This window comes from Myotis myotis, unplaced genomic scaffold (assembly GCF_014108235.1).
Source record: "Myotis myotis isolate mMyoMyo1 unplaced genomic scaffold, mMyoMyo1.p scaffold_m19_p_9, whole genome shotgun sequence".
NCBI lineage: Eukaryota > Metazoa > Chordata > Mammalia > Chiroptera > Vespertilionidae > Myotis > Myotis myotis.
Genome location: NW_023416401.1, coordinates 10287311 through 10310719, shown reverse-complemented (window position 1 = coordinate 10310719; position 23409 = coordinate 10287311). Strand labels below are relative to the sequence as shown.

General features: G+C 46.7%; 2 protein-coding genes and 4 non-coding genes across 6 annotated transcripts; all 6 read right to left on the bottom strand.

Moving 5' to 3' along the window:
* Nucleotides 1–295: 295 nt before the first annotated feature.
* On the bottom strand, nt 296–5581 carry LOC118662957 (60S ribosomal protein L17). The gene is made up of 7 exons (XM_036322105.1): nt 5494–5581; nt 4655–4707; nt 4525–4565; nt 4111–4245; nt 3408–3506; nt 1440–1631; nt 296–383 (listed from the first exon to the last, which is right to left on the bottom strand). Exons 2-7 carry the CDS (start codon nt 4692–4694, stop codon nt 336–338), a joined length of 555 nt encoding a protein of 184 aa, XP_036177998.1. The 5' UTR covers nt 4695–4707; nt 5494–5581; the 3' UTR covers nt 296–335.
* On the bottom strand, nt 1325–1388 carry LOC118663874. Its single transcript, XR_004970178.1, has one exon. It is a non-coding gene; the product is annotated as a small nucleolar RNA SNORD58 (small nucleolar RNA).
* LOC118663873 lies at nt 3949–4013 on the bottom strand. Its single transcript, XR_004970177.1, has one exon. It is a non-coding gene; the product is annotated as a small nucleolar RNA SNORD58 (small nucleolar RNA).
* Nucleotides 4380–4444, bottom strand: LOC118663872. Its single transcript, XR_004970176.1, has one exon. It is a non-coding gene; the product is annotated as a small nucleolar RNA SNORD58 (small nucleolar RNA).
* Nucleotides 4787–4852, bottom strand: LOC118663875. Its single transcript, XR_004970179.1, has one exon. It is a non-coding gene; the product is annotated as a small nucleolar RNA SNORD58 (small nucleolar RNA).
* Nucleotides 5582–13049: 7468 nt separating the features above from the next.
* Nucleotides 13050–23357, bottom strand: LOC118663213. Its single transcript, XM_036322660.1, has 4 exons — nt 23293–23357; nt 22669–23165; nt 22316–22397; nt 13050–13657 (listed from the first exon to the last, which is right to left on the bottom strand). Exons 1-4 carry the CDS (start codon nt 23355–23357, stop codon nt 13573–13575), a joined length of 729 nt encoding a protein of 242 aa, XP_036178553.1. The 3' UTR covers nt 13050–13572.
* Between the last annotated feature and the right edge of the window lie 52 nt (nt 23358–23409).

The following is a 23409-nucleotide window of genomic DNA, read 5'->3' as shown; positions in this document are numbered from 1 at the left end:
GGTTCTCTCTGTGGTGATTACAATGTCCTAAAATTGATTTTAGTGATCGATTCATAGCAGTATACTAAGATCCACTGCACTGTGGTGAACTGGTGTTAAATCTCAATGAAGTGGCTGGAAAAAAATTTCAGAACTCCATGTTTTAATCCCATTTTATGCAAAAAAGCAGCAAGACTTTCAAAACAGCATGTTTATGACCCAAATTAATGACAGAACAGAATAATCTATTTTTAAATTCTAATCAGAAAACTTGTTTTATCACTTGAAATATATTTAGTAATAAAGACAACCAACATTCTGCTTTTACTTTTACTTAGATTTATTTTATGCTGAATTTACTCCCGGGCCATAAGTTTTTGTTTCTTCAGTTTCTTCTGAGATATCTGGGGAAAGAAAATAAAAATGACTTAAAATTTCCCAAAAAACATCCACACTACATCTTATTAAAAAGAGGTCTTAGCTTCAGTGAAAGAACTGGAAACATCAACATAAAAGGGCTCTAGCTGGTTTGGCTCAGTGGATAGAACGTTGGTCTGTAGACTGAAGGGTCCCAGGTTTGATTCCGGTCAAGGACACATGCGCGGCTTGTGAGCTCAATCCCCAGTAGGGGGTTGTGCGGGAGGCAACGGATCAATGATTGTCTCTCATGGATGTTTCTATCTTTCTCTCTCTCTCCCTTCCTCTCTGCAATCAATAAAAATATATTTAAAAAAACATAAAAGGAAAGAGTCCTTTGGCATAGAGATGTGGTATGACTAATCAGGGAAGGAGTTTAAATTGATTTTCACTGAAGACAGTGACACCAGCTAAGGATTCCAATGACAGGATATTTAAGTGACAATATCAATACAAAAAATCTATTGGGTGTGAAGGGAAGATTTCAGAATTACTCCCAGTTTCCTGGCCTACCCAACTGAATGACTAGCTAACAATGCTGCATGATACATAGGAAAGTTGATAGGAAGAGAAATCATAAGAGTTCTTACCATACACCGCCCCTCCTTTTCTTACTTTTACTGTTATCTAGGAGAACCCACTGTGGTAATCATTTCACAGTAAACTTAAATCAAGCCATCATGTGGCACACCTTAAACTTTACAATGGTATGAGACAATTCTCAAAAACAACACTAACTTGTCATCATTTACTGAATATAGGCTTATTAGGCCTGAGGGGCATTTTTGGAAGTGGCAATGGATATGTAGGTGGGACTATCAGCAGACAATCACAGTTCTGATGTACCGAATGGTACAAAGTTACTATTCAGTATCAATCAAGAAACAAATGAGATCCACGAAAGTAAAAATAAAATAAAAGGTTGCTGGTTGCTCAGAATAGTTTCCTTTCATGGTTATTCCAAAGGTGTCCTAAGTTAGTCATCACAGCAACCACACATCTACTCTACACAACTGAAACTGAGCGAAGACTAAGAAATGTACCTTTTTCTTCTGTGCAACCTCCTCTTCTGGTTTAGGAACAATCTGCTCCTTTTCAGTGAGGATCATCTCAATGTGGCAGGGAGAGCTCATGTATGGGTTAATCCGCCCATGAGCTCTGTAGGTTCTACGCCGCATCTTGGGAGCTTTGTTCACCTGAATGTGCTCAATGACCAGAGAGTCTACATCTAAACCCTGGGAAGAAGGGAGAAAGAACATAACCAGTAAATCTTTATCTTAACACCATCTATGGAAAATTAAGTTCCTGCCTTAACGAACTTTTTTGAAAAGCAATCCTTAAGAATTTAAGCCGAGTATCAGTTCAAGCAGTTACTTTAAACTTGGTTCTAAATGTCCTTCCTTAAATTAAACCTAACTACCAAAACTCAGCCCTATGCTAAGTGCATCTTAAAGATCACCAATAGTGCTAATTTCTAAGCTTTGATGATAAACAAGATTTTGGCAGCATGGCTTAGCAGCTGAAACGATTATATAACCAGTCCTGGCTGGTGTGGCTTATTTGGTTGGGTATTGTCCTGTGCACCAAAAGGTTGCCAGTTTGATTCGTGGTCAGGGCACATGCCCGGGTTTTGGGCTCAATCCCAGTGGGGGTGTGCAAGAGGCAACAGGGATCCATGTTCCACTCTTACAGCGATGTTCCTCTCTCCCACGCCCTTCCTCTCTAAAAACCTATATATAAATATAAAAGGCTAAGCAACCTAGCTATGACACGCCCTGACCACCAGGGGGCAGATGCTTGGTGCAGGGGCTGCGATTGACAGCAACTTTGCAGGGTGCCCTCTCCCACTCTTGGACCCCTGGGGGATCCTGGGATTGTTGGAGAGCCAATTTTAGTCTGATCCCAGCAGGCCAGGCTGAGGGACCCCACTGGTGCACGAATCCATGCACTGGGCCTCTAGTAAATATACACTGAGTGGCCAGAGTATTATGATCACCCCATCAGTACTTCATTGACACTTCCAAAAATACTGAATATTGAAAATTTCCTAAGCAAATACTCTTAAGGTTTTATTATTATTATTTATTATTATTTGCCTAACTAATTCACTTCATTGTACTGATGGGATGGACATAATAATCTGGCCACCCAGTGTATATATCAGCCATGGGCAAACTACGGCCCGTTTGAAATGAATAAAACTAAAAAAGACCGTATCCTTTTATGTAATGATGTTTACTTTGAATTTATATTAGTTCACACAAACACTCCATCCATGCTTTTGTTCCGGCCTCCGGTCCAGTTTAAGAACCCATTGTGGCCCTCGAGTCAAAAAGTTTGCCCACCCCTGGTATATATACTAGAGGCCTGACACATGAAATTGAGCAAGGGCCTCTGCCTCAGCCCCCGCCTGCTACGGCTTTGTCCGGAAGGATGGATGTCTGCTCTAATTAGCATATTACACTTTTATTATTATTATTATAGATATAAATAAAAGTGGGTTATAGCCAGAGACCCACATTTTTAATTCTGGCCCAGATTTCCAAATGCTAAAGGGGAATAGACAAACCTATCTTGTTGACTACAGTTTTAACTTCTAAATGAAATTTAACATCTCTCCATTAAGAATGTAGGCAATAGCCTGGCCGGCGTGGTTCAGTGGTTGAGCATCGATCTATAAACCAAGAGGTTATGGTTTGATTCCAGGCCAGGGCATATGCCCAGGTTGCAAGCTCAATCCCCAATGTGGGTTGTGCAGGAGGCAGCTGATCAATAATTCTCATCATTGATGTTTCTCCCCCCCCCCTTCCTTTTAAAATATATTTTAAAAATATATTTTTTAAAAAGTGTTGGCAATAAACCACATTAACCATTACTAAAGCAACCACTTTGATAACTAAATATTTGTTTCTTTGCAATAGTGTCTTATTGTTTGTATATTAAGTCTGGACAACATTAACTGAACCCCCATCTAAGTTGGATACATATAAAGGTGTTAATGCTTTGGGTACCTTAAGTTCAGCATTGCTCTCGGCATTTTTAAGCATGTGCAGCAAAAATTCAGCACTCTTTTTGGGCCACCGACCCTGTGTCCAGCCCCACTGTTTTGCCTAAAGAAAACAAAGAAAGGCTGTTAGTTCCGATTTAAATAAAATGTTACCACCACAATTTATGGCAGCTCTCCCTCCTGGGAGCATACCCACACCTTTCCTCTTTTCCTTCTCCCTCTTCTTCCCCTGCAGGCAAGCATCTCCTAAACTGAGGGACCCCGCGGAGACTTGCAACCAGGGAAGCAATAGGCGGCAGCAGCTTGCCCTGGGCCAAACCCTAAACTTGTCCCCACGCCCCACGTTCTGTCTCTCCCGTGAGGTGACCACAGCGCTGCCTTGGCTCACTCCTTTCCGGTAACATTTCTAGGGAGCAAAGCAGCACGCCCTCGTCTCTCCCTTTGCTACTTCTGTCCTAAGCCATTCCCGTTTCAGTTCCCTGCTTTAGCAAACATACTCTCAAAATCCCAAACAAAAACACACAGTTGATTTCATTCACTTCAAGGTTGCTCAGAACATGGTTTTTTTCACGGCCAATCCAAAGGTGTCCTAAGACTGTCATCACAGCAACCAGAAACAGCCTGATGGAAGACCTTGGCCATTGCAATCCCCCCCAGTCACTTTCCCTTACAACCGGTCTTTTCAAACAGCAACCATCCATTCTCACCTGGGCGCACCTACCGACGCCGCCGTTGTAGCGGCGGAAGGGCACGCACTGCTTCTTCAGGGTGACGTCCTTCAGGTACTTGGTGGCCTTTCGAATGTGCATGCCCTTGATGGCCTGGGCAGTTTCACGCGTGTTCTAAATAGGAAACACACCGGGGGTTAACCATGCGAAGGCATCACCATTTTCAAAGCAAGCATGAAGTTCCCGAATCCTCAAGGTGCCAACATCAAGACAGTCACGACACACTCAGGACCGACACCCAGAAGGCGGCTGCTCAGAATTGGTTGGTTTTCATGGTGAATCCAAAGGTGTCCTAAGAAAGACATCACTGCAGCTGCCTTCTCAGCATACGGTGTCAAAGAAAAGCTCACTGCAGCACCCACACGACTCTTAGAGCACAACGGAGTCACATACCTTGAAGTGAACGCGGAGGTTGGAGCCCCTCGATTTGCATGCTGAAAAACAGAGGGCACGGCGGTTAACTTCGGGTTGTCTCCTTTCTCTTTCCCCCAAATAAGAAACGCACTAAGTGCTGTTCACTTACATTTCGTGGGGTTTTCTGGGTCTAGCGAATAGCGAACCATCTTCAGGGGTCACCTGGGAGGGAGGACGGAGCAACTGTCAGGACGCGGGGGCAGTCACCTACAGCCTCAGTGTGCACCAAGTGCCGCCAGCAGCTGCTCAGAGAACCGCTGTTTTCACGGTGAATCCAAAGGTGTCCTAAGAGGTGCCATCACCGCAGCCACGCTTTCTCCCCCTCCGGCCTCCCGGTGACTGCAGGCCGCAGTGCCGGCACCACGGCGGGCGGCACGGCCTGCGCCAGCCCCCTTGCTCTCTGGACGGCAACCAGCCCGTTTCGGTGCAACGAGGGCTCCCTCGGGCGCAAGGACACGGCGCCCCGGGGCGGCAGACCCCAGCCGCCACGCCCCGCAGAAACCCCCTTCGCTCGCACAGCTTCACACGGACGCCGCCTTTCCACGCTTCTGTGCTGCCACCAGCGTGGCACGCAGCTAACTTGAGACTCCTCTAAAACGAGGAAAGCCTCGACCCGACTCCATTCCCGCCGCCCCCCAATTTCCTGAGGCCACCACTCACCGCGGGACACTGGACCTCCGGAGTAAGAGGCGGCACCGACCACGGCCTACCCGAGCTCCCAAAGCCCCCAGCCCCTCCCATCGTACCCCTTTTCGGGCCGCACGGCCCGGGCGCCAAGTCGGGCGCTCCGATACTTCCCCCAGCACAGGGGACACTGCCTTCAGCGAGAAATCAGTAACCGCGAGAGTTCTCTACTCAGGGGCCTCAAGATTGGCGCCCCGAAGGCCAGGATGGCGGCGATAACCCGAGGATTCAACTCTCGGAGAGAGACGCCGAAGAGCAACTCACCTATGGATGCTTTGGGGAAGAGGAAGAGCGGAGGCTCTTGGGAGATTTCATGAGAACTCAATATCTCGCGAGATTCTCACCCAAAGAAACGAGATTTGAAGAGGGAGGAGGGAGGGGGAAGACTAAGGGAGTGTGAAATAAGTTTTAGAAGACCTTAAAACGAAATGCCTCATTAGGGACTGTCTCAAAATTCTGTCTTTTTTGACCCAGAAATAAAGTTAGGAATTTTAAATATTAACTAAAGCAGGTTTGTAGTTCTAGGACAGGATCACGTATTATTACATATAGACAAGACATTTATTCAACATTCGTTAAGTTTGATTATGTATCCCTGAAAGTGATTTTTAATTAATTGGAAAATTAAGAAGATGCAAAGGATGGAATGTAATTATGGTAATAAAAAAATTCTCAGGATGAGAATATCATCCAGTCTCTTGACTTGGGGTGGTGAACACACAGTACAATATACAGAAGATGCATTCTAGAACTGTACACCCGAAACCTATGTAATTTTACTAACCAATGTCACCTCAACAAACTTAACAACAAAAAAAATATCACCCAGTCAATTGTACTGCAACCTGTGTAAAGAATGTGCTAACTGGCCCGGTTGACGTAGCTCAGTGGTTGAACATGGACCCGTATGAACCAGGAGGTCACAGTTAGATTCCCCATCAGGGCACATGCTCCGGTTGCAGGCTTGATCCCCAGTAGGGGGCATGCAGGAGGCAGCCAATCAATGATTCTCTTTCATCATTGATGTTTCTATCTCTCTCCCTCTCTCTTCCTCTTTGAAATCAATAAAAAATATATTTAAAAAAATAAAAAGCTTACTAAATTCAAGATACTATTTCAGTACTTTTCAATCAGATGCATTTCTTTCATTAACCCTTAGGACAACTGTAGAAAGAGATATTACTATTATTTCTATTCTATAAATGATGAAATTGAGGCACAGAGAAATTAAGGGATTTCCCCCAAAGTCCCACAGCTCAAAAGTGACATCTGGAAGCAAAGACAAGCCCCAGTGACCAAGTGTGTCATCACTAGGCATTCCTGCCTCTCCCTTGCCGTGTCTTCTCTGTACTTCTAAGTTCTCAAACCAGAAAGCTAGAAAACAATTTCCCTTTTTCTTGTCTTGGCACACACAAGCACTTAAACTCTGTTATTACTGCCAGAGTCTTCTAAGTGGTCTTCTGGCCTTTATGTTTCCACACTCTAATATATCCTCCATATTGCCGACAGAATCATTTTGCTAACACAGCTGCCAAAATGATCACGTCATTTTTCAGGTTCTATTTTTTTTTTAATGTGGTTCCTGTTCCAAATTCCTGGGGATGACTTAAGAGCCTTCTATGATCTGTCCTGTGCCTTCTTCATCCCTTAACCTTTCTTCTTTCCCTACACACTCCTACACTCCTACCCTATTCTCATTGATTTTAGAGAGAGATCAAGCCTATCATTAAAAGACAGACACGATACCACACTTGACTTTGTGTTCACTAGCACTGGATTAGACTAGAAGGATTAAACCTTTGAGATGATTTCCTTTTAAGGGGAATGGTTTCTCTTTTATTTTTTAAAAATATACTTTTTATTAATTTCATAGAGGAAGGGAGAGGGAGAGAGAGAAACATCACTGATGAGAGAGAATCATTGATCGGCTACCTCCTGCACACTCCTCACTGGTGATCAAGCCTGCAACCCAGGCATGTGCCCTGACCGGGAATCGAACTGTGACCTCCTAGTTCATAGGCTGGCACTCAACCACTGAACCACACTGGCCGGGCTGGTTTATCTTTTAAAGCCTCAGTGATTTTTTTTCTATGAAGTTTAAATAAACTCTTTTTTTTTTTTTTTTTAAAACACTTTATTGATTTTTCACAGAGAGGAAGGGAGAGAGATAGAGAGTTATTAACATCGATGAGAAAGGAACATTGATCAGCTGCCTCCTGCACACCTCCTACTGGGGATGTGCCCGCAACCATGGTACATGCCCTTGGCCGGAATCGAACCTGGGACCTTCCAGTCCGCAGGCTGACGCTCTATCCACTGAGCCAAACCGGTTAGGGCAAATAAACTCTTTAAACCTTATTTCATACATATTTTTCTTCAATCTGTTGCTTGTAAATTTAAAATTTTAATTGTATTATATTTATTGTGCATAAATCTTAATTATTAAAACAATGGGGAGCTACAAATAGGTTTAATTCTTTTTTTTAAATATATTTTTATTGATTTCAGAGAGGAAGGGAGAGGGAGAAATAGAAACATCAATGATGAGAGAAAATCATTGATCGACTGCCTCCTACATGCCTCCTACTGGGAATTGAGCCTGCAACCTGGGCATGTGCCCTGACTTGGAATGGAACCATGACCTCCTGGTTCATAGGTTAATGCTCAACCACTGAACCACACCGGCTGGGCAATTCTTAACAATTTAGTTGTTCACTCATCCAGTGAATATTTATTGAACACTTATTATATGCCTGCCAATGTGTTAGATGCTGAGTCATAACAAGTACTAGGAGAATCTCTAACCTCAAGCTACCTACAGTCTTGGGGTGAAGGGATGGAAGGATAGGGAAGTAGGAGGTGAACAATCAATTAGAATATATTGTGAACTGCCAAAGGGGGAGCGTTGAGGACCTTATTAATAGCACTTAGGGTGGGAAAGCTGCCCTGAGTAAATGACATGGCGGCTGCACCATGAATGGCCAGGAGTTAGTGGGCACAGCAGCCAGAGGGACATGACTGCTGCTTCCCGCGGGGAAGCTCTGTTGCGGGAATTGCAGATGTTTGGGTTACTCTTGGGAGCGATAAGGGGGAGAGGCAAACCTGATCTTGAAGGATCGTATTTGTCTGCAAAGGAGTTTCCGGTGTATCTTAAAGTCGACGGGGGACTTTTGAAAGCACTTCCACCCTTGGGGATGTTTGAGGTGATTTGATCAGATTTCACTTAGGAGAGGATCCTCTGCAGAGAGACATTTGGGATGCACCAGGGGCCAGACCAGAGGCTGCAAAGACCGCGGTGGCCTGCACTGGTCTGATTCAGCTCCCCCGCCCCCCAAAGAGAATGGAGAGTGGTGGATGCATTGGCGAGATTTTAGTAAAAGTCAGAGGCTTTCATGATCGTAAGCTGTAAAAGTTGGTAATTTTGGAACTTCGCCAACCCTTTCTGGACATCTCTTCCCTGATTGTGTTGCCGACATCTCCTCATTGAGTGTGTAGCACAGTCTCCTTCTGCCTGTTAGTAAATAACAAAGGAGAACCAGCGTCATGGGTGACACCCCGCAGAGGCATTCTGCATTGGGGTGAAAGGAGAAGCACGGATCTTACGGGAAGAATTTCATTAGGGAGCAGTGGGGGAAGTGTTTTTGAGGAGCCTTGGGTTTGGCGTTGTGCCAGGAGAATCCGTTCCTGCCAACCTCTGAGGACACCAGTGTGTGAACCATTTGAATAATAACAGGGTGCTTTGTGCTTTGCCAAAAATGTTTTATTTCTATGTTTTTCAATTTCTCGCTCTTTTTTTCTTTTATGGTTTTGTGTTAGAAAGGGCTTCGCCACTCTGATAAGATTTTTTTAATTCTCCCATTGTGGAAGACCCTTTATGGTTTTATTTTTCATGTTTAAATATGCTGCCCATCCAATGTAAAGCCTGAGATATGGATCCAACTCCATCTTTTTCTCATAGCTACCCAAATGGCACAATTTGCTCAGTAGTTTATGTCTTTCCTATAGATTTAAAATAACATCTTTATCATATGTGAATAAGGGATTTTATTCCAGGCTGGAGAGGATCATGTAGAGCAGTGGTTCTCAGCCTTCCTAATGACGCGATCCCTTAATACAGCTCCTCATGTGGTGGTGACCCCCAACCATAAAATTATTTTCGCTGCTACTTCATAACTGTCATGTTGCTACTGTTATGAATCGTCATGTAAATATCTGATATGCAGGATGTATTTTCATTGTTACAAATTGAACATAATTAAAGCATAGTGATGAATCACAAAAACAATATGTAATTATAGATGTGTTTTCCGATGGTCTCAGGTGGCCCCTGTGAAAGGGTCGTTCGACCCCCAAAGGGGTCGCGACCCACAGGTTGAGAACCGCTGATGTAGAGGGACATTGGCATCTGGTAACTGAGGGTGGAATCCTATTACTTCCCAGCCGGGTGTCTCAGTGCAAGTTATTTGGTTTCTCTGAGCTTTTCTCCTTCATTTATAAAAGGAAGATAACAATACCAACTGTACCGGGTTGCTGAAAAAGTTACAAGAGAAAGTTAAAAGACACAGTAAATACAATAAAATAGATAACCAGTACCTATTGGCTCATTGCTCCTTCCTCCCTCCTTCTCCTTAGAATTTATTTATGGGCATCACCTAATCTGATTCTTTCCCCAAAGCATGGATTGATGTCCTCTATGATGTCCCACCCTGGTGACCCTCTGTGAGTTTCCTCCTCAAGTCCATTCCCTGGCACCTGTGCCCTGGCCTTCCTGCCAGCTGCCTTCTGACTGGGGGCAGCCAACAGTGACATTGGAGGTCATGGGGAGAGGCGGGGCTATTTCTTCCCGGCTCCCTTGCTGCCTTGGCACCTGTCAGATTGCCCGTCTTCCCAAGCTCAGAGCTCTCTAGGCTCCATTACAGTATCTGCTTGTCCTATGAGTCCTGGGCGTGGAAATGTCTTTCCGTTGCTGCTGGGCTCTGGGTGCCTCCATGGCCCTTGCTAGCTTCCGTAACATTGCCCACATCTCGTGAGTCCCTTGACGCCTCTTCCGGCGAGTTCTCTGCACGACCTTGTTTCCTGCTGCCACCCCGAGGGTCGTCTCCCCTCTGTTTGGGTGCTTCCCTGGACCGGCGCTCAGCAGTTTACTCTCCCTTTTCAGTCCTACAGTTAAAGTAGTGATGAACTTGAGGCTGGAACTAATACTTAGGGTGCATCTGTTGTATGTGGAATGCTGTGTACACTTCATCTCACTCATTCCCCACGAAGACTTTGTAAAGAAGATTGTACTCCCTGTGGCTTAGAGCGGGGGGGGGGGGGGGGGGGCTTGGGACTCAGGGAAGTTGGGGAACTGGCCCGGATCCTAAAGCCACAGGCAGCACGGGATGCATTTGGTGTAGAGCTAGGTTGACCTGACTCCAATGTTTGCTCTCTTTCTGCTACACCTGACTGTCATGGGGGGAAATTCCAGAGAAGATAAAGTGTAAATATGGGAAAATTTGTCTTGGATTTCACAATTTTACTAAGGGTGAGCCTGGAAAGAAACCCTAAAATTATTCACAAAAACTGAAGGATACGTTCCTGCTGTTCCTTGGGTGACACCACAGGCCACTAGATGGCACCCGTCCGGCATGATATAAACCTTTTTGTCATTTTTGTGGGCAAAGGGTGTGTGTAGTCAGTTCTGTTTACCTTGACGTGTAACTATGACTTTGATCTAATGCACGACGTATTCCCTCCGAACTGGGCTGATTTTTAAGCCTCATGGAGAGGAGACTGTGAGTGAGCAGGGTGTGGGGTGGGGAGAGGGAGTGGAGAGAGAGGAGACGGAACACTGAAGCTCAGCCCGGGAAACGTGACGGGCACTGGGGGCACAGTACCCAGCCTGCAATACCAAACCAAGTAAAACTCTCATCGAACACCAGGAGAGCATTCGAGCTTGTCGGATGACATTGCCAAGAAAAACGTTCTGAGAGGTTCTCAGTTATGTAAATCCATAAACCAAGCCCCAGCCAACAGATTGAACTAACCACCTGCACCTTTCCAGAAAAGGCTCCTCTTCAAGAAAACTCTTAAAAATCCTTGTCAGTCGTTACCTGATAATTCTCTCTCTCTCTCTCTCTCTCTCTCTCTCTCTCTCTCTCTCTCTCTCTCTCTTTCTCTCCTCTCCTCTCCCCCTCTTTTTGCACCAGTTTGCCTAAAACAGGGGTCCTCAAACTTTTTAAATAGGGGGCCAGTTCACTGTCCCTCAGACCGTTGGAGGGCCGGACTATAGTTAAAAAAACAACTATGAACAAATTCCTATGCACACTGCACATATCTTATTTTGAAGTAAAAAAACAAAACGGGAACAAATACAATATCTGTATTTGCATGTGGCCCGCAGGCCGTAGTTTGAGGACCCCTGGCCTAAAACATCTCATCGCCTCACATAATCCTTGAATTTCTCTTCTCTGTGGGACATGACCTCCTAGGAATAAGTTTTCCTTAGCAACGTGGGACAATGCCCTGAACACAAAAGGACTATCTGAGTATGATTAAAATCATACAGATATTCGTCAGCAATGCTTCCTTTGAAAGAGCTGGATGGAAAGGGGGAAAGGACAGGAAAAAATTCTGCAATGTTCTAAGTTAAAATTCCTTGACTTACGAGTGTCCCGACTAACGAGTTTTTTGAGATACCAGCTGTCTCTCGGCCGATTTTTTGCACTGAGTTGATAGAGTAATTTGAGTTAACGAGCTCCTTAACGAGCTCCGTCTCGGAATGAATTAAACTCCTAAGTCAAGGCCCCACTGTAACTCCTTTCAGAACGGCTTATATCTTGCTCCCCCTGCTTGATGTATAAAAAAGCTTGTAAAAACTCTTGGACAGCCCAGCTGGCGTGGCTCAATTGTTGAGCGTTGACCTATGAACCACGAAGTCACGGTTCGATTCTGGTCAGGGCACATGCCCCCGTTGCGGGCTCGATCTCCAATAGGGGGCGTGCAGGAGGCAGCCAATCGATGATTCTCTCTCCTCATTGATGTTTCTGTCCCTCTCTCCCTCTCCCTTCCTCTCTGAAATCAATAAAAATACATTTTAAAAAAACTCTTGGACATTGGGCGTGCTGTCTTTCCTACCTAGCCATGCTGCTGGTGGATTAAACTCGGTGTCCCAGAACCAGTCTTCTTTGATGCTAGCAATGGCCTAAGAAAGCCTTTGTTGTTGTTGTTGTTGTTGTTAATCCTCGCCTGAGGATATTTTTTCATCGACTTTTAGAGAGAGTGGAAGGGGGGGCAGGGGGGGGGGAGGACCAAGAAAGAGAACCATCGATGTGAGACACATTGATCAGTTGCCTCCTGCATGCGCCCCAGCCAGGGGCCTGGGATTGAGCCTGCAACCAAGGACCATGCCCTTACTGGAATGGAAACCAAGACCTTTCAGTCTGTGGGCTGATGCTCTATCCACTGAGCCAAACCAGCTAGGGCCTAATAAACCCTCTTAAAAGAAGACTTTCAGCTGTGGAAATTAAATTTTTGTTTTTGTTTAACAAGGTGTCCGAGCCCAGGCCTCTCATCATGCAGATGAAGAAACCGTCTTCTGTTCCTTTCTGTGCAAGTGATCCCCAACTTACCCGGTTGCTCTAATGAAAATATTATCTTTTTTTTTTTTTTTTTAAATATATTTTATTGATTTTTTTTACAGAGAGGAAGGGGAGAGATAGAGAGTTAGAAACATCGATGAGAGAGAAACACCGATCAGCTGCCTCCTGCACATCCCCCACTGGGGATGTGCCCACAACCCAGGTACATGCCCTTGACCGGAATCGAACCCGGGACCCTTCAGTCCGCAGGCTGACGCTCCATCCAGCGAGCCAAACCGGTTTCGGCTGAAAATATTATCTTAACTTTTCTTGCCTGTGGCCTTCCCAGTTGCTGAGGCCTTTGTAAGGCAACCAGATGAAGCTACACCTTTTGCTGTCCTCTAGTTCTGAAGGGGACTTCTTTTCCTTTTTTCCCAGGAAAAATTCTCTAGACAAATTTTTTTTCAGTTTTTTTCTTTTCAAAATTTATCATTTAAACTTAAAAAACAGGGAAGACATTCTGATGATTCAAAATAAAAAATATATATATCAAAAGGCATCCAATAAAAAGTCTCACTCCTATCCCTTTCCCCATATGTCTCACCCTCCCACCCTCAACCCACGGGCAACCACCCTAATTATGACTTCTTGGGTATCCTTCATGCAAATCTAATCCAGTGTGAGTATGGAAAGAATTATTGATTTCTTTGGGGGAGGAGATTCGCCATTGTTGCTCCCTGGCTGCTGAATGCCCTGCTGTTCCCACTTACCCTCAGGGTGAGTTCTACAGTGGCCACAGTTTTTTGGCGTGAAAAACGGAGACAGAAGATCTTAGTGTCAGTGAAGTGAGCTGAGCTGGCGCTCCTGTCCTGGAAGAGGTAGATGCCACAGTCACCGCGGCTTGTCCAGAGCTCTCGTCTTTCCCCAAGTCCCCAGGCCCTTGCCCTCTCTCACTCCTGCAGGAAGCCGTTGCCTTTGGCTTCCTGAGCCCCGTCACCTGGCCTTCACTTCAGAGCCCCCCCCCCCCCCGCACCCTTCCCAGAGCTGGCTCCTCCAGGGGCGTCCACTCTTAGGATCCAGGGCGGCTCCCTCTCTGCCTTAGACATTCTGCAACTCTTCTTTCCCTTCCCTCAACTTCTTTACACGGCCCCTTTCATCCTCTTCTTGCCATCAAACTTCTCTAAAGACTAGTTGCTGAGATTTCCTCGCCACTTAGTGTAGCTCACTAACATTTAATCAACATCTACAATGTGTGAATAATGTGCTAGATGAGGAACATTCAAAGATTAAAAAAAGATGTGGTTCCTGCCTCTCAGGCTCCTCAACCCAGACCTAATTAAGTGAAATACACTGGGATACATGCAGTAATACAGGCCTGGTCTAGGAGGCTGTGGCTCAACTAGGAGGCGGTGCTAGTTACAGGTATGGTCTAACCATGCTTAGCACAGGGAGGGGGGGGCCATTATTTCTGAATATGAGGATAATAGTCACCACTTACTGAGCCCTCCAGGGGAGCTTGGGATATTAATACTCTGAGGCTGTGTTTCCAAGCAGGGGCCCTGTGCTATGTTGCTTGCCCTTCCTTTAGTCCTCTGCCTTCTGTCACCTGTTAGATGCCATTCTTCTCTGAACACAGACTTTTCCAGATCTAACCTTCTCAGGCACTGCTCCCTGCTCCAAACCACCTTCACCCATCAAACACAAACCGTGAGCCTTCCCTCGGAGCCCTGTGTTTGCTTCTCAGGTGGCAACGAAGATAACACATTTTCCTGAAGGGCCCTTCCCAACTAATTTTTATTTTATTTTATTTTCACTTTGTAAAAAATATATTTTATTAATTTTTGTTTTTGCTTTTTATAGAGAGGAAGGGCGAGGGATAGAGAGTTAGAAACATCGATGAGAGAGAAACATCCTATTTTATTTTTTTAAAATATATTTTATTGATTATTTTACAGAGAGGAAGGGAGAGGGAGAGTTAGAAACATCAATGAGAGAGCAACATCGATCAGTCACCTCCTGCACACTCCCCACTGGGGATGTGCCCGCACCAAGGTACATGCCTTTGACCGGAATCGAACCTGGGACCCTTGAGTACGCAGGCCGACGCTCTATCCACTAGGCCAAACCGGCCAGGGTCCCAGCTATTTTTTAAAAGTATATTTTTATTCAGTTCAGAGAGGAAAGGAGAGCGAGAGATAGAAACATCACTGATGAGAATCATTGATCAGCTGCCTCGTGCACGTCCCCCACTGGGGATTGAGCGTGCAACCCGGGCACGTGCCCTGACTGGGAACTGAACCATGACCTCCTGGTTCATATATGTCGACGTTCAACCACTGAGCCACACCAGTTGGGCAGCATTTCTGTTTTCATTATGTAGGTGAGGAAAAGGAAGGTGGGCATATTGAGTAACTTGCGCAGGGCACTTAGGTAGAAAGCGGTAGAGAAGGAATTTTAAACATGGCCTGTTGAAGTCGAAGCTCATAGCCATTTTGTTACACTGGGGGTGTTTGACTCAGATCAGAGAAGACTCAGAGGTGGGACTCCTATTGACAGTCTTCTGGAACTTGGGTCACTATATGTATGAGGTGTAGGCGGAACTAAAATCAATCTTGGGAATTATCAGGATTAGATTTAATCTCAAATAAAGGACTTCTAGCATTTACAGTGACCTGAATAGAAGGAGCTGGCTGCCTCCTGAAGTGGCCAGTTCCCTTTATGACCTGGGTTCAACCAGCATCCGTGGCAGGATGAATCCTACCCAGGACACTGGAGGGGATCCCACCATTGGATGGGGGTCTTCTGCGTAGGATTTAAGATCTCAGAAGTAAAGAGTCTGTATCTCTCAGAGGATATTAAGTGTGGTCATTGCAGAACCCAGTGGAGGAAATACCCTTGAACTTCGCCCTGTTTGTGAATCTATCCAGGTCTGAAGCCCCGAGAATATTCCTCCTTTTTCCCACTGAGAGTCCGCTCAGGAGTAAAGGTCAAGATGACAGCAGTCATTCCCATGTGGAGTGTCCTCTGAGGACTTCAAAGACATTTTCCTAAGGGTTTCATTATCCCAACTGTGCAGATAAGGAGACTTGACCAACCAGGGAAGAGAAAGTGGAGGCCACTGTCCAGTATCTCTTGGCAGGACGCACTCCATTCTTTCCTGCTCACGTCAGCTGGGGTTGCAACAGCTCTAGTAACTGGCGGCAGAGATATAAGGTGAGTCTGGAGAGGGAAATGGAGGCAGTGGAATTTTTAAAGATGCTGAGACCATAACTTGTGTTTGTCTGCTAATAGAAATGATCCAAAAGAGAGGGAGAAATTTTGGAGTGATGTCTGTGTGTGAGAGGGGATGGAATCTGGAGTGTGTGTGTGTGTGTGTGTGTGTGTGTGTATGGAGGGGGAGGGGTGGGTACAGCTCATGCTTAGTACCTGGAAGGGAGACCAAGGACTTGGGTACAGACAAGTAGGTGGATGGGCCTGTGGATGTTCTCTTCTGATTGATTTAAAATGTATATTTCTATTGATTTCAGAAAGGAAGGGAGAGGGAGAGAGAGAAACATCAATGATGAGAGAGAACCATTAATTGGCTGTCTCCTGCACAACCTGTACTGGGGATCGAGCCTGCAACCCAGGCATGTGCCCTGGCCGGGAATGGAACCGTGACCTCCTGGTTCACAGGTCGATGCTCAACCACTGAGCCAAGGCTCTTCTAATCGGTTTTATTTTCCCAGTAAAGTAGAAATCAGGCCGTCAGCTGTGAGTGATGGGAGAGCGATGTCAGAGTTCTGAGAGGAGAGGAGAAGGCGTAGAGAGCTGTCCAGGAGAAGGAGTAGGAGGAATAAGTGGTCTGGGAAATACAGTTGATTACTCAACAGAATTAAAAGACCACTTGAGATTGCTGGTCATTAATTTAATGTAACAAACTTTGTGTGTGTGTGTGTGTGTGTGTGTACACACATGTGTTTATGTGTTTCATCTATGATCTGCTGTGTAGGTGTAGTTACAAAAATAGGTAAAAATTAGATTTAAACAAAGGTTTTATTTTTTAGTAAAGATGGAGAAATAAATAAGAAATGAGCAAGGTATACTATGCTTGATTGCCCCCGACCCCATTTTTACTTTTAAGGAATATTCACTTCATTTACTCAACAAATATTTAACTTCTGCTAGATACCTACGACAGTGGTTGCAGGTAGGAAGATGAAAGCTGAGAGAGCTCCTTGTTCACAGCCTATAAGGAGAAATAGATCGGAGTTGATAATTAATTTAAGTACATAGAGAGGAATTTAAGAACATAAAGGGGAAAGCATCTGACTTCTTCGGGTAGTTAGAGATCGCTTGACAGAATTGGATCTTGACATATGAGAGATAGTTCATTCACATTCCACAAATATTTGACTACGTAATTGCTTTGGACCAGGCAAAATACTGGCTGTTGAAAATAAACATGACATATAAGACAAGAGTCTGGTTTTTTGTTTTTGTTTTTCAGTTGATTTCAGAGAGGAAGGGAGAGGGAGAGAGAGATAGAAACATCAATTATGAGAGAGAATCACTGATTGGCTGCCTCCTGCACACCCCCTATTGGGGATCGAGCCCGCAACACAGGCATGTGCCCTTGACCGGAATCGAACCTGGGACCTTTCAGTCCGCGGGCCGACACTCTATCCACTGAGCCAAACCGACTAGGGCAAGACAAGAGTCTTGTCCTCAAGGAGGAATATCACTAATTAGCCCAAGTGTGTGGTAAATGAAATAGCTGATCAGCTCAGCAAACAAGGATTTGATAGTCTAGAGAATTTACCTGGTGAACCATATACATTTGGCACTTCGGGGTCTGTGTGGATCGACTAGCTGGTTGCTATCAATCTTGTGGTTACTGGTCTATTTAGAGATTCTGGGGTCAGTTCTTTGTAACATATTGTGCTAGAAAATGGACCTTTCACAATCAGGTTTAAATGTCACCCTCCCCCCCTCCCCAACCCCCACTGAGCTTTGGAAATGCCCAGAGCATTAAAAAATGAACTTATTCTGGCGACCTAGTCTTCCAGTCTGTCATTGGAAACACTTTAAATGCCCCTCGGTGTGGCAATGAGCCCCTTTGCCTCACCCTTCTTTCCTCTGTTCCTTTGTGTAGACATGACGGGTGAGAGAAAGGGCCCCAGCAGGCCAAGCTGCCTGTTTCGCTCTGCTGTGTTGCTCCTCAGAGTTGGCTGCCCTCCTGGCCCCCTCGCCCTGGGAGGTGCTGAGCTCCAGCCCTGCTCAGAATCCCGAAGTTCTAGGCTGTCATACAGTAATCACTTCGCCTTTGTGTGTAGGGCTAGTTGGAGAAGATTATTAACAAAGTGAATTAAAAGGATATTTCAGCTGAGCCACTTATTTTTTTTGGGGGGTGTGTGTGTGTGTGTGTGTGTGAGTGGGACTTGACAGCCTTTCCCTGGGTCTCATGCTCTGGGTCAATTGATAACCACGCACTACCTCTCCCAAAAGAAATGTGCCAGGCCTGGCTGGTCTCTCAGGTAAATTCCTTTCAACTACCCCAATCCCTTGTTAAACCCACTATTTCACCTGCTTCGGGCCTGTACAGATGCAGGAGAAAAATTACTATCATGCATTAACTGCACGTACAAATTTTCATGAAATCCTCTTTATTAAAGGAGAATTATTCAGCTTCTTTTAGATGTTTACTAAATGGAAGAGTTTAAGGAACAGAGTTTGTGATTTGCAGAGGAAGGGAAACAAGCTAAAGAACAACAACATCCAGCCCCGCCCCCCAACAAGCCTACCTATACCTTCAGCATATAGGAGAGCTGAGGTCATACTGCAAATGAAGATTTAAACTGAGGTTCAATACACTTCGTCTGTAGTTACAGCCCCTAAGCCAGTGCTTCCCAAACTGTGTTCCCAGAGATTATAATTCTTCACTAAGCCCTTTGTGGGACAAGAGTTCTGTGGTCAAATCAATTTAGCAAAAGTTGACTACTTTGTCCTCTTCTTGGAGATTCGTAACACACTTCATTTATGTAATCATTCAACAAATATTTAATGAGCTCTTTCTATGTGCTAGGCTCTAGGCCAGGTTCCGGGAGAATAATGAACAACAAAAAAAGCCCAGTTGCTGCTTTCATGGGTACGTAACTCTAACTGGGAGAACATTAATGTTTGAACATTAAGCAAATAGCCAAACAAATAATGCCTAATTAAAGACCCAGGTAAATTATCTATATCTATACTAATAAAAGGGTAATAAAAGGGAGACCTTCCAGATGTCCTTCTGGACAAAGCCATGGTGGTGAGGCAGAGGCGGTTAGGGTGATCAGGTGAGGAGGGGAGGGCAGTTGGGGGTGAGCAAGCCGGTGGGGGGGGGCAGTTGGGGGCGATCAGGACAGCAGGGGGGCAGTTGGGGGCAATCAGGCTGGCGGGGGTGGCAGTTGGGGGAGATCAGACCATTGGGGCAGGGGGCAGCTGGAGGTGAGCAGGCCAGCAGGCAGAGTGGTTAGGGGCTATCAGGCAGGCAGGCAGGTGAGCAGTTAGGAGCCAGTGGTCTCGGATTGCGAGAGGGATGTCCAACTGCCGGTCCAACTGCTTAGGCCCATGGGGATCGGGCCTAAGCCAGCAGTTGGACATCACCTGAGGGGTCCCAGATTGGAGAGGGTGCAGGCCAGGCTGAGGGACACCCCCCTCCCGTGCACGAATTTCATGTACCGGGCCACTAGTATATATATATATATATATATATATATATATATATATATATATAGCCCTAATATGCAAATAGACCAAACGGCGGAAGAACTGAACAACCGGTTGCTATGACATGCACTGACCATCAGGGGTGCATGCGGAACATGGGGGGCATTGGCCACGGTGGGATGGTGGAGTAGGTGAGCGGAGGTGCCAGTCCAAGGCAGGGTGCCAGTCACTGTCATTGGGGAGAACCTCTGGTGGTTACTGAAAATTCTTTGCTCCCACGTGCCGTGGTCCTGTCTGACGCTCGCACCTGCTGCCAGCGCCAGCCCCACTCGCACCCCCTGCCAGCGCCCAGAGCTGGTCTCGATTGCTCGGCCCGTCAGCGGGTGTGAGCAGTGGCTTCCAGTCCCGATCGCCCCTGAGGGCTTCTCCACCTCCCCCTGCTCCTGAGGGGCGATTGGGGTAGCAACTGTCACTCGCACCTGCTGCTGGCACTGGCTCCAATTGCTTTGTGCTGTCAGTGGGTGCAAGCGGGGCTAGCGGTGGCTGTGGGAGTGGGGCTGCCAGCAGACAGGGGACTGGGGGCCGAAGTGGGAGGGGCTGGGCAGGGTTGCGGAGGATGGGCCAAGACCTGCCCCTGTGCCCACCGCAGCCTTGCAGCCCTCAGTTCCTTTCAAGGTGCATGAATTTGTGCACTGGGCCCCTACTATAAAAGAAAGGAATATGCTTATAGGTGTGGACAAAGAAGAAGTTCTAAGGAATGTAATCTCACAGGGTGATCTGATCATGAATTCCTAACAGGGCAGGTGATGGTAAACAGTCACGCCCCAGGCATATAGCTTCTTTAGTCAAGTTTATTATCTTTGCTTTAAGCAAGTGCTGTCCACTGATTCTGTGCATCTAGGATAACACACCCTTGAAATATCCTCTTCCAGAGCTCTCCTTTTTTTGGGGGGGGGGGGGGAGTGGAAGAGAGAAAGAGGAAAGAGAGAAACATCGATGTGAGAGAAACACACTGATTGGTTGCCTCCTACATGAGCCCTGACCAGGGCCCAGGCTGGGGAGGAAACTGCAACCAAGGTACATGCCCTTGACTGGAATCAAACCTGGGACCCTTTGGCCTCAGGCCAATGCTCTATCCACTGAGCCAATCCCCACTTAGACTTCTCCCAACTAAATAATCTTCCTTACATTCCCTCCTTAATCTCAACTACATAAATAAACTGCAAATTGTTATTGTCAGGAGCATTTGAAATCTTGTGACCCAGCATATGTTGTCCTCAAATAAATTCTTATAAAAATTCTCTGCAGGTTTGGATGTTTCTTATGTCAACATAGGAATCCTAGGCCAGGGGTCAGGGAAAGTTTCCCTGAAGATGGGACACAAGCAAATAGCTGAAGTTGGATAAGAGTTAGCATTAACTAGGTCAAAGGCCAAATCTTGGGGCTTTAGAATGTCCAGTAGAAATATAATATGAGTCATGTATGTAATTTACATTTCTCTAGCAACCACATTATAAAAAGAGAAAGGTGAAATTAATTTTAGCATTATATGTTACTTAATTCTTAGGATATCCAAAACATTGTCATTTCAACATTTAATCAACATAACAATTATGAATGCAGTATTTTACATATTTTTTTGTTCTAGTCTTTGCAATCTGGTGTAAAGTCTTTTACACTCAGAGCACATCTCATTTCAGACTAGCCACATCTCAAGTGCTGAGAGCCACAGCTAGCTTGTGGGGACTGTATTAGCGCGGATAGAGAAACTGAAGACAAGGCCAGTGCGGCAGGAAGTCCGATAGAGAGAAGGAGGGTGGTTCCACCCACCCAGGGGGGCTCAGCCCAGTGGTTTTACCCCTAGCAGTTGCTCCATCAGCATCTAGTGATTAAGTCGTCTTAGTTGTCAACAATACAGTCTCTGGCTCCTTTATGCAGAAGAGGAACTCATTGGAATGCTAATGGGTAGCAACCACAATCTCTGCAGGCCAGAAGAACCAGGCTCAGCAGATACTCAGGCAAACTGATCTGGTAGTGACCCCACTGCAGCTTAGAGAGCCCACTGGCTACCGCTGCACTGCCCCCTGGGCAAAGTGGAGTGCTTCCAGTTCAGGGTTTGGTTTGCTGAGTTTAAATGGGGGCATTCTAGCTGCAAGGGAGGCTGGAAAGATATATGTTTGCTTTTTAGCTTCTATGGTGGGAGCTGGGCTCCTCTAACATAGGAAGGGGTCTTCAGATGCTGCTCAGCCAGAAAGAATGACCAGAGTCCTCTGCTAGAGTAGCCTGAGACCCTGAAATTTTGACTGCAACACAAACATAAGTTTCTGCAGAAACTCCTGGCAGGGACTTCCTCCACCAGGAGGCTCCCCAGATCTCCCGGTGGTTCTTCTGGAAAGTATGATGCCTAACAAGCAGTTCACGTCATGCATAACTCTGATGCAGCAAGTGCAATTTCATTATGTTCTTGGAACGTTCTCACATGGTATTTTAATGTAGAGACACAGGAGGGCACTCCAACCAACCAGCAACAACTTAATGGTTTCATAAACTTGGCAGTAAAAAAATGGGTGCTGAGCCCTGGCCGGTGTGGTCAGTTGGTTGAGTGGCTCCCCCGCCCCCCACGCATCTAAAGGTTCCCCTTGTCAGGGCACATGCTCAGGTTTCAGGTTTCTCCCTTGGTCAATACCTAGCTCCCCAGGGGATAGCACTGACCCCTGTCAACCTGTCAACCCCCCCCCCCCCACACACACACACACACGGCAATGTCTAGTTAAGGTTCTGGGGATTATACTATGGCTTTGAGCAACTCCTGACAGAGGAGGAAATTTTTGACTCACAGGTTCCCCACGGCCTCAGCTACTGATGAGATGGAGACAGTACCGAAGGGCTCGTATTTAGAGGCGCACTGGCCACATAAACCTAGAGCAGAAGAGAGAGAGACCTGATGGTTAAGAATTCCTTCAAACCTGCAGCCTGGCCCCACGACTGCTTTCCCATTTGTAAAATGTAGATACCACCTGACTTACATCTTGTAGTTTGCCGATAAGGAAGGAGAGGGGGTGGGGCGGGGGTGGGGTGGGGAGGGAGGGAAGGGGAAGGAGGACGGAAGCAACAAATCTGGCGGTGACATTCACCATCCCATAAAGTGGATTGAGTTTTACCCTAAGAAATATTACGCCAGCCGACCTACCGCTTGCTAGTGAATTATAGCACGCCGGAGGGACAAAGCGCACTGGCCGGCTGGAGAACGAGAGTAAGGTCGGAACAGGACCTGCTCCCCCGAACCGGTTTCCCCACGCAGATCGTCCTGGCTGGGGCCCAGACACCAGGGAAGCGGGGGCGCGGGGCTGCCGGAGCGCTTTTCTGCCCTTGGTGGAGGGGGACCGGCACTCGAGGAGGGGGACCGGCACTCGCGGAGCGGGTGCTCGCACTGCCGGGCAGGCGAGCTCAGGCTTGGCAAGGGCGCAGCGGAGCGTTCCTCGGCGTCCCCAAGGGCTGTCGGGGCGCAGCCGTCCTCCCGTGGCCGGGTCGTCGCCCTGCGGGACCCCGAGGCTCCCCGGCGGCAGACGTGGACTTGTCCGCCCCGGAGACCCGCAGGCGGAGACGCTGGGAGGAGACCCGAGGGAGGAACAGGGACGCTGAACAATAAAGCGGAGGAGAGGCAGGAAACAGGACGCGAGGAAGAAGCTGCATCATTGCACTCAACAGGTGGTTGCGCGCCTCTGCGGAGACTCCGACTCGGCGCTGGTCACGCGTCCGAGACGCCCAAGCTCAGTTCTCTGTTCTCTGCGGGGAGAGTCGCTAGGATCCCTACCGTCCTGCACCCCCGAGGTCCGAGGGCACGGAGCACGTGGCAGGCTCTGCACCAAGCGCCGACATGATCGCTTTTCGTTTTCCCCAACATCCCCGAGCGGCAGGTACTGTTACCGCG

Excerpts from the sequence above, each read along its gene's own strand:
- LOC118663213 (XM_036322660.1), bottom strand. The coding sequence starts at position 23,357 with ATGTCGGCGCTTGGTGCAGAGCCTGCCACGTGCTCCGTGCCCTCGGAC. Across the intron at positions 23,166-23,292 it reads GACCTCGGGGGTGCAGGACG|CTTCTTCCTCGCGTCCTGTT; the intron begins GTAGGGATCCTA and ends GCAATGATGCAG. Across the intron at positions 22,398-22,668 it reads CTATAATTCACTAGCAAGCG|GTTTATGTGGCCAGTGCGCC; the intron begins GTAGGTCGGCTG and ends CTTCTGCTCTAG.
- LOC118662957 (XM_036322105.1), bottom strand. The coding sequence starts at position 4,694 with ATGGTTCGCTATTCGCTAGACCCAGAAAACCCCACGAAAT. Across the intron at positions 4,566-4,654 it reads CCCAGAAAACCCCACGAAAT|CATGCAAATCGAGGGGCTCC; the intron begins GTAAGTGAACAG and ends TCTGTTTTTCAG. Across the intron at positions 3,507-4,110 it reads GCGTCGGTAGGTGCGCCCAG|GCAAAACAGTGGGGCTGGAC; the intron begins GTGAGAATGGAT and ends TGTTTTCTTTAG.